Source organism: Styela clava, chromosome 4, assembly GCF_964204865.1.
Source record: "Styela clava chromosome 4, kaStyClav1.hap1.2, whole genome shotgun sequence".
In the NCBI taxonomy this organism is placed as follows: domain Eukaryota; kingdom Metazoa; phylum Chordata; class Ascidiacea; order Stolidobranchia; family Styelidae; genus Styela; species Styela clava.
This window is the reverse complement of record NC_135253.1, coordinates 1,584,149-1,594,859: the sequence shown is the minus strand read 5'-3', so window position 1 is coordinate 1,594,859 and position 10,711 is coordinate 1,584,149. Positions and strand designations below refer to the sequence as shown.

The window sequence follows — 10,711 nt, the reverse complement described above, 5'->3', positions numbered from 1 at the left end:
AAGGCGGTTTGGTGTGCTGGTTGTCAGGTTTTTAGCGTTATTAATAAATTGATTCATTTCTGTTTCTCATTTTAACAGAAATAATCCTCACGCTATGAATAACTTTTGTCAATTTGTATAGTCTATGTAGAATGATTGCAATATTTAATATGTGTTGTCAGAAGACACAAATTTGCCAAAAAAGTGTACGAAAATGCTTCCACTTTTCAAGGAATTTTTGCTGTTTGTCGCGAAGAACATATGCAACTCATTATGACACACTTGGTATATCCAGTGATGCAAAGTCATCTGAAATAAAAGAAGCATACATCAAGAAAACCAAAGAACACCATCCTGATACTGGACAATCGGATAATGTAGATGATTTTCTGAAAATTTCTGAAGCTTATGAGGTGTTGAGCAATCCGTCCACAAGAAGACAATATGATTTCCAGCAATATGGAAAATCATCCGATTATAATAGATTTAAATCCGGAGAATATAATATACCAAGGCATGACCCCGAGTTTGATAGAGCTCTAAGATATCAAAACAAAAAGGCGTCAAAATCCCATTCTGAATCCAGATCATTTGATGATGAGCCAATAAAAATGGCATTATCTGGTAATGCCAGAGTAATATTAGACTATTTATTAGCTGCTCTAATATCAATATGTGTTGCTATGTATTTAATAAGTCGCCATCAAAGGACAAAAAGTGAGCAATCAAAAGAGAACGAAGATTAAATTTTAATGCTTATTATAGGAGGCGCAGTTCTTACCACTTCATGGCAGCTCCTGCCACGAACGAGCCGCGGCAGCTCTTGCCATGGTTTTATAGCGCTATTCAGTAATCAGTATTAACGGTATATTCACAAATTAGTGTACCAGATTTTATTTGATCATGTGGAATTATATCTACTTAAACCCTAACCCTAACCCCAAATCAATCAAAACTGTATTCATAAGAAAAACGTTCCAACTTACCCAATATTTGTCACCATTATAGACAGCCCTGTCTTTACGGCCCACCTGCCGCGGTTACGGCAGCAAAATTTTACCTGTCATTGGTTTTCAATTTGCTGCCGCGGTAACGGCAGCTCGACATTGGTTTGTGGCAGCTAAAAAGTCAAGTTGCCATGAGTTTGGCCGTAGCGGCCATGGTAATGAAATACCGCCATGGTTTTGCGGCAGCTGCAGATGCCACAGAATACTTAAAACTGCACTTGTATTATAGGTTCTAAGTACATATATATCATAAATGTTTGGAAATATGCAACATTTGCTTGTTGGCTGAAATAACTATTTGCTGATTCACATTCAGTAGATCTATATAAAATAAGTTGAGAGATATACTAAATACTAATTTGTCAGTGTTTGCAAAAAACTTATAGCGTGCATATCCGGTGCTCAAGAATATTCGGCTGAAGTATATTTCTTTGAATCGAATCTATGTTCCTATATGCTTATGAGAATTGAGTTACATAACACACTGTAATCTATTTAATAATTTCTATATTTTCCTGCTTCATATTGGAAACATTTTTGACATTTATTCCATATATACCGGTAATTCATGTTATATCAGTATCCTGACATATTATTTGTGAGTGAAATTATTGGAACATTTTTTCTTTACATATCTGTGAACTGATACTGGATTAATAAATTAATATTAAGACTTTCAGTTGACTATTTAAGAATTTCTCTCTTAGATGGAATTACTACATTGCACTTTTCTAAGTTCCAATCTGCAATAAATTGTAAATTATAGTTGTGTTGCAGTGTAAGACCTACGTCAAAAATCATCAATGCTATTATCCTGATTACCAGGTTAAATAGGTTCAAGATGCAGGAGCTTCCACCAAATAACATCTCTTCTTGTCAATTAAAATCGTTAGGTCCTAACCTCTAACATCAAGACATGCAAAGCAGTTCGCCATAATATTGTATTAGTGTTAACACTAATACAATGATTTGGCAAACTGTTTTGCAATTAATTGCTTTTTTGTTTCATGTTCAAAGTTTTTTGTATTTTTTCACTGCATCGAGAATGAACAAAAGTCAGTGAACAATAATTCAGCTTGAAGTTTGTCAATGATAATACTGTATGTTTAATAATAGTAACGTTCTTTGCTATTTTCAGTGGTTCTATCAATATGTGAGGTATTTTTTTGCGTAAAGTTTTATTTAATAATTCTGGATTTAACATGTCTGCACAAGGATTAGAAGATATAGTAGATAATGAAGACTTCTATAGTCTTCTAAATGCGTCCAGACAGGTACATCATTATTTTGTCTTAGCTTTTATTTATTGAACTTTATATTTGATTTTGGGTATTAAGTGCCTTTTGAAATAAAAATTTCTTTCTTTGGATTTGTGATTTAACTTGAATTCTGCTTCATGCTGTCCCTCTTATTTGATTGTCACAGGCTAGTCAAGATGAGTTGAGGACGTCGTATCGTAGATTATGTATGCAGTATCATCCAGACAAACATAATGAAGTATACAGGAGAGAAGCTACAGAAGTTTTCAACAGAGTCCAGTATGCATATGATGGTATGTGTGAATTCAATTTAGTTTGTTGCCAAACAAAAGTGAGTTGATTGAATAATGTGCAGCCAAAATTTGCTGTGGAATAATCCAATAGAAAATGAAGATGTTCAAACATTCAAACCATTCTGTGTGCGTTCTTATTTTGAAGAAAATACGAGATGATGCAATTGTTGGGAGTACTGGAGAAATTTTTTTTAGTCGGTCTGACATCAAAAGCTTCTCGTCAATAGGCATTTGCTTCCTCATAATGCACTACTATAAATCTATATAGTCTCAGTATATCTTGACATTCCATTGGTTTTCCCTAACTTTGCTTGTAGATGAGTCATCTTTGCGTTTGGCTGTTTGTGTCTTCTCAATTTTATTTGTTATTCATGATCAATATGTTTTAGTTCTCAGCGACCCAAATAAGAGATACATTTATGATATGTATGGGAGAAAAGGATTAGAAGCAGAATGGCAGGTATTTGATTTTTTTGTTTCTTGTTGAACTCTGAGGGGATTTATTTTAGTTTTGCTGAATTGTTGATGTTAACTTTGTTGTTGTGTTTAATAAAATAATTGCTTTTGTCCAAATCTATGTTTGGTAACTAACAATTTACTCCTTCACACTATTCCGACAAACTTTGTGTTTAGGTAGAGCCTCACCATACTGTATCCACTCTCTTTGTATTTATCATATCGAAAGTAACCCTAATTAAAACAAATTTGCCTCGTCGTACATGGGATTTACTAGGTGAGGGAAAGATCTCAACATGAAGATCTTAACAGGAAGAAAAAAAATGAAGCATAAAAAATCCCATCTCCAAGCTAGGTGCTGTAAAGTAGTTTAAGTAGTTTAGTTGCTCTGCTGAATAGATGTCTGTTTTTTTCGGTTCAGTATTTTTTAAAAGTGAGGAAATAATCTAACAACATAACCTAACTTATCGTAAGCGTAACCTAACCTACGATATCGAATCGAAGAAAATACGAAATCAGTGGTGAAATAGTACCCAAAATCTTGTTTCTGCTCATCCTTAATTCTGACAAGTCTTATTTTATGAGAACTGCTATCATTGTATGATGTCCCTCTATTTTTAAGATTGTGGAGAGGAAGAAAACACCACAAGAAATTCAAGAAGAATATGAAAGGTTACAAAGAAGAAAGGAAATGCAAAGATTGGAAGAGAGAACTCACCCAACTGTAATTTACCTTTTTCTCTAAATATTGTAACATTCAAATTTCACAAAAATAGAATATGACTTCATGTTATGTGCGTGCTGGCTGAAGAATGAATGTTATGAAATCATTGTTGGCACGGTTATTTGAAAACCTATCTATAGCACCATCTTCCAATGTTGTCGTCTGCTTTGTTTCTAATACTAATAAGTTAATAACATGCCTGAATTATTGTTTCAAATGTTTCTAAATCTGGCTTGTGCTGTAGCACCTTTTGGTCTAATTGACTTATGTAATCTTACGCGAAGCAATTATCATGATCTTGAGTCGTATTTTTTTAATATAGTGCATTTAATCATTGATTAAAGATTGCTTTTTCAAAAAAATAAATCTCTGTTATGCTGCAGGGACAATTTGTAATGAATGTGAATGCAACATCATTGTTTGACGGACAACCTTATGAAGAAGATGAATTTTATGACTCAGTTGCAGTTCCTGAAATTACTAAATTATCTTTGTCTCAAAGCGTAGAGGTAATAGCAATTAGGCGGTTATTTATGTTACTTCTGCTTTTTGAGTTTCATAAAAACGCTTCCTCATGTAGAAATGTAGCCATTATATAGTAATCTTTGAACGTTGTGATTCTTTGTCGGCGCATTTTGGTAGCTCAAAGTTTCCTATCACAGATTCAGGACTTGGTTCCCAAGTCAGAATGTTGTTGAATTCAGAGACTGCCTTGTTTCTCTTAACCCGTTGTATTTTTGAATGGTCAGAATCAGAAGTTGGAAAACAAATATCTTCGACTACACAAGACTAGCCAAGTGCTCTCGTCATATTAGACTATTAGTTTTGACTTATGGTTCTCTGTGTTTGGAGCTGTATTTCCCAGTTCAATTGTCGATGTTTTGTCAGAATTGAGATGTGCAGTGTCAAAATACCTTCATATCTACTTTTTAAGGCACCTCTCACTGTTTCTCACACTGCAACAATATCTGGGAATCTTGAATCGAAGAATGGCCATGGTAGAGGAGATCTATCTGTTGCATTGCGACAAGTAATCTCACCGCTAATGTGGGGAGAGGTATGATATGACTTTCATTTTGTATTGATGAAATAGGAATTGTGAACATGTATTATGCTTTTACATTTTCTTCTCAATTAAAGTTGTATAAAACAATGGTATTAACAAATTCTTATAGTATACATCAGGGTGGTCCAAACCCAGGTCCGCAGGCCACATGTGGCCTGCCGCTTCATTATCTGTGGCACGCCTCACATTCGGTGAGTAATCGAAATATCGCATTTCGTGTGGTTTCGTCATGAAATTATCAGAAAAATCTTTCGACATATTGTCGTCACTAATGTCACTGAATTGGCTAGTGTTATGGCTAGCTGAGGCAACTAGCGAAGTTAAATAATGTGCTTGTCAGTCTAAATTGTTATCTGGTTTTCTAACTTTTTGGTCGGGAATGTAATAATAATAACAATATGCTAACAATATAGGCTTCAGAGAAAACTAAAAATCGAATGCTGCTTTTATTAGCCTGGAATAGTTATGCCTGATAACTATGTGTTTGCACAATAAAAGTGTTGGTTTTGTATTGCACAGTTTACCTATTCTTGGCACTTTTGTGGCCCGCAAACAATGCAAAAATAATTTTGTGGCCCGCGGAGCCGACAATCTTGGACCACCCTGGTATACACATTTATAAAATCCAAATTATTTGTTTAGCTCACAGTTGGCGCTTCAGATGGGAAATTCATGACATTTGGGTTACGAGGATACAGAACAATTTCTCAAGGATTGTAAGTACTACCGTATATATTTCTCACTATTCTTTTGATTTGATTTTTACTCAGATCCATTTTTAAATCAAAGAGTCCAGATGTTTTTTTTTATTACAAAAATAAGATATCCATATCATCAAATTAACGAATATGTCCTATCCCTACCGTTAACTGAATTTCATTTTCTTCGAAGAAGTGCCTTTCACGTGCATATCTTTATAATTTAATTACCTTTTTTCTACACTGTTGAATTTTTTCAGATTTGCCACGGTGCACATACCAGCTAGCGTAATTTTTCATGACTCGAATATTGCCATATCACTACCGGGTGTTACATCTATCGTTGGTCACAAAATAAGCGAAAACCTGTTTGGTTCAATAGAATTGACTAAAGGACATGTCGATCGTTTATCAACGAGTATAATATATGAGAAAAAGGCAATTCAGATATTTGGGAAACTCCAGGTATTATATTACTTCATTGAATATATGATTTGTAATTCAGCAGTAGGAAAGTTTCAACATTTTTGGCACTAATAGAAATGCTCATTAGGATTTTGAGAATATTACCGTATGTAAATAATTGTAGTTTTAAATAAAATTTTACCATAATAGGTAGGTTATTCTAATTGGGATATAATACAGTTAGCGAAGAAGTTTAAGTGTGTGATGATGAATTGCACAGGGGTACAGAACAGCTGATATGTGGGCTGAACGGGATTTGCAGATTTGCCATCTGGGGCAGCTGCGCTTCCTGCTAAAACCGCTTTTCTGAACACACACACAGTTCCATGTTTGCGACCTTTGATGAAGCCATGCTGGACTGTAGCATTTTCAACTCGATGTAATGCACCATATTCCCTAAATATATATTCCTTTTTTATTCCAAGCTTGGTGTGCCAAATAGTTTCGCCATGGTAAGATTGACATACAAGCTTCCTTCTGACAAAGCTAAAACGAAAGTTTCACTAAAGTAAGTCTGATTTTTACAATCTTTAATATGAAGATTTGAATATCTGTAGCATTTACAAAAAGAAGTTTCAATATTTTTATTCCAAAATTAGGAATTTTGAGCCGTCAGACAAGCAGATCGAATTGTACGATATCTAAACACAAACAACACAGGGAAAAATAATGATCTTTATATTCATGTTGATTTAGCTAATATGATCAACATGAAGATATAGTGATATATGTTATTTACCACATGAGCATTAGAATGTATTCAATATTCCTCATTTTTTTCGTAAGTACTAAACAGACTGTGTTTGCTGGATTGTGAGCATAATAGCATCTATTACGAAACAGAATATGTCACATTCCCAATATTGTTTTAGTCTGCCACAGGCTCAGTGTGGTCACATCTGATCATGTAATGAAAGAAAGTCAATGTCTATTCTTATAAAGAAAGTCACTGGTCTATTCTTATAAGGAAGGAAATTGTGGATTAATTTATTGTTCATAAAATTCAGGCGCCTGAGATTCCCTGCTCTAAATCCTCATTTCATTTACTTACGGTAAATCAGGTTGGTCCGAATAACCCTAATATTTCTTTTCGATTCATTCTTTTCATATCATTCATTTCAGAGTTGGTACTATAGGAATTTTAATTGAATATGGTGCTGAACATCAAGTGTCTGAGTTTTCTACAGTTGGAGCAACAGTTTCTGTAGGAGTTCCTCTTGGTGTTTCATTGAAGTTGCGGTAAGTTCATTTATCAATATGACCATTGTGTCGAGTGCATAGCAAATTTCATAAAGATTTTTTTAATTTAAAAAAAAACTTCATGTTATTAATTTTTCAAACACTCATTCCTTTTCTCATCTTTTTTTTCTAATCAGTAATAAATGATATATTTGCAGGTTGAATCGTGCTTCACAGACATATTTTATGCCAATTTTGTTATCAGATGAAGTTAATCCTGTCGCTATTTTTTATGCAACTGCACTTCCAGCGACGTTTTATTTTGCTTTACAAAAACTTGTAGTTCAGCCATATCTCAAAAGGAAAAAAAAAGAGTGAGTTTTCTGATGTTAGTAAAGAAAGTTACGATAATAGCTATTCTCTTAACATGTTTATGGCGTTCTTTCTTTAGAGAGGAAGAATCTGAAGAGAAGACTCATTCAGAAGAGACTGCTCAGAAAAAGGCAGAAGCCGAGAGACAGGTAAATGATAGAAGCAAACCCAAATTAATATATCAAATTATCCCAAGTAGAGCTCAGGCGTCACAAAGCATCACAGTAATTCAGAACCCAATGCTCTTGTAAGGTTTCCTCATTGCTCTGGGTATTGGGCGGCTCTCTGGGAATATCCCCTTTATTAATATACTACCATTTGTGGTAAAAATAAATTTATGTTCCAATATTAAAATATCTTTAGACTTGAATGTTACAACTCTGCAATGTCATTTTTGAAATATACATGTAATGTAATAAATATGTGCTGTATCTTTTTCAGGTTAGATTAATGCAAGAATCCGTTGAACGAAAGATTGAATTAGAAACACAAAAATCTGGATTATTAATAACTGATGCCTGGTATGGAAAGTTGGTTAATAATGCAGCAGAACAGTAAGTTTACCAAGTTTTTTAGTCTCAATTATGTGATCATTATTGCTATCGTATTAGGATTGAATGACCACATAGTTGTGATTCTAATGAATAAAATAATTTCATGTAAAACATATCTATGCTGAGAAAAAAATGTGTTTTCATTCTTTTTTATGATAGAATTTCTGACATATCTAACCAGGGTTTCCCAAACTTTTTGGGCCACGGATTCCTTTTTTTGACGTACCCCATCCTATGGCAAATCATTTTATGTGCCTAACCAACGAGAAAGGATAAGGTTTCTTTGCCGAAATAAAACTCATGAAAGTCTGAATCATTATATACTAACCTTAAATGCTGGCTGACTGCCTGACTATCAGCAATTCGATAAGATTATGATCTATTTATAAATGTTTCAGACTCGTTTCATATCGTTGAGGGCCCCCTGTGCAGTCATTGCGACCCCAGTTTGGAAAACCCTGATCTAGAATATCATTTTAGGTTGTCCGACAAATTCACTCAAAATAAAGCTCTAAGCAAGCAGCCAATGGGTTTGAAAAAACCATCACCCTCATTTAATGTTGATATGGGTCAGACATTTATTTTTTCTTATCAAAGTTTGGTTTCAAAAATATATTTTATTTTACCTTTTCTTTGGATGGGCAGACTTTTACTTTTTATATAATTTTCTGTTGAAAAATTGAATATTAGCAGTTTTTCTTCTGATATTCTTATAATCTAATTCATTTTCACAGATCGTCATCTCATCGTGTTATCGATGTTAAAGTTCCTCTTCAAAATCAAGTTGAAAGTTCAAGTTTACAATTACCTGAGGGAATTTCTAAATCAGGACTTCCTGGTTTCTACGACCCCTGTCCAGGAAGCGAAAAATCATTAAAAGTAGAGTTTTTGTTTTATTTTTACTTGTTATTGTCATTTATGGCTGACGATATTACATTTATTTTGCAATTCATCCTATAAGGGAGCTATGTTTGGGTTAAAATTATTGTCGATGCTATGGTTTATCTTAGTGCTTGCAAAGCGAGTTATCTGTTGGTAGGAGTGAATGGCTTCAAAAACACCACATAAAAATATTTTAATTAAGCTTTTTATTCACTAGTTAAAACATCCATAGGAACTGTTCAGATATGTTATTCCTATTGAAATATAATTATAAAAGTTGAAAAATTAAGTAAACTAGTTCCATTCAATTATTGAGGTTGGACCTTGAGAATGGTGCTATAAAATATGGCCTCAACTTAGCCACCCTGTTTGTTTTATATGATATTTGTTTTGCAGATTTTATATAAGTTCAGAAATAAGAAACACGAGGTATTAATTGCGGACAAGGATAGATTAAGAATGCCATTGAGAAGTAAGTGTATTCAAAATGTTCTGTGTCATCCAATTTGCTAGTTAAGTCATATGGCAATAGTACACTTATGTGTCAAACATGATCATCTGCATTTATATCAATTGTTTCAAGGACTTCATACTTTTGCCTTCTCTTGAATATTTACTTTAGGAACCTGGAAACTTATTCAATATTAATTGAAGGAAGCGTCCTATTTGTATACAAAACAAATGTTAACTCAAATTACAAAAATAGAAATAGATCCACAAGTTTCCTGGGTCTGGTTAATGGATTGTGCTAATAACGTAACAATTAGCCTGAATCAATTAAAAAAATATTTGGCTACAAAGGACATCAAGATTTGTTTCCGCTATAGTACTTCGTGCCTGTGAGAAAGATTAATTAATCTAAATCTGCGTAAACAATTTTTAAGTTCAAGTTAGGCACTTAAAATATTTTTTGTTAAGATATTTCAAATTGTGCTTTGTTTTCCTTTTCAGGTCATATATTGGAAGGAGACAATGGTGTATGACATTTGCATGCATTAACTTTGGTCAGAAATTTTACCAAAGTAGTAACATGAATCCGATTTGCTTATGCCACATTTGATGTATTTTGCTTTGCAAAATATCACATATGACTTCAAGTTACCAGTTTGTGTGACTGATGTGAGAACTGTAGAGGTGGTGGTTTCCTCCAATTACTGTATATGTATCTCGGGTTCACGAGGTCTATTTCCACATTCCTTTCTGTTTTTGGGCATGTAGCATCAAAACTTTCATCAAGAATTCACATGAGATTTTGGTATATATACGCATGTGCCATGTTTGTGTGTTTTTAATAATTAACCATATGTTGTGTTTTCGTAGGGAACTTAGGAAAATATCAATTAGTCTTTTGTTGTTTCAAGAATTTGGCATGGTGCTGATACAAATATCAAATATTAAAAACATTTTTGTACTAGTCAAGCTTACAATTTTCGAGATTTGTATGTTGATGGTTAGCGCGTAAGGTATTAGTGTGCTTGTAACGCAAGTCAGAATCATGTGGTAGATGAATATGTTCCAAGTTCCGCATCCTGCGCAGTGTCGAAACATAAGGCTGTGTGATAATGGATCACTAAACCATCCGAATTCACGCTGGTGGTTACTTTTACCGTAGAAATAAATATGAATACGTATTTCACTCGGGGTTGCCACAACGTGCCAAGCGAAAAAAACAAACTTGCTATCGCCCTTCTAATTACCATGTGCGCGTCCGTAACACGGCGCGGGGTATTCTTGTGCGACGATGGGATTATTGCTGCACTTTCTGCCATCCGAGGGT

The 10,711-nt window shown here is 34.0% G+C and overlaps 1 protein-coding gene across 1 annotated transcript; it reads left to right on the top strand.

Moving 5' to 3' along the window:
- The first annotated feature begins 723 nt into the window (after window positions 1-723).
- On the top strand, window positions 724-10,353 carry LOC120326388 (dnaJ homolog subfamily C member 11-like). The gene is made up of 16 exons (XM_039392666.2): window positions 724-2,260; window positions 2,412-2,538; window positions 2,928-2,998; window positions 3,617-3,718; window positions 4,102-4,227; window positions 4,653-4,775; window positions 5,427-5,500; window positions 5,743-5,947; window positions 6,373-6,455; window positions 7,070-7,186; window positions 7,345-7,500; window positions 7,578-7,647; window positions 7,940-8,052; window positions 8,787-8,931; window positions 9,331-9,406; window positions 9,886-10,353. Exons 1-16 carry the CDS (start codon window positions 2,189-2,191, stop codon window positions 9,915-9,917), a joined length of 1,692 nt encoding a protein of 563 aa, XP_039248600.2. The 5' UTR covers window positions 724-2,188; the 3' UTR covers window positions 9,918-10,353.
- Window positions 10,354-10,711: the final 358 nt, after the last annotated feature.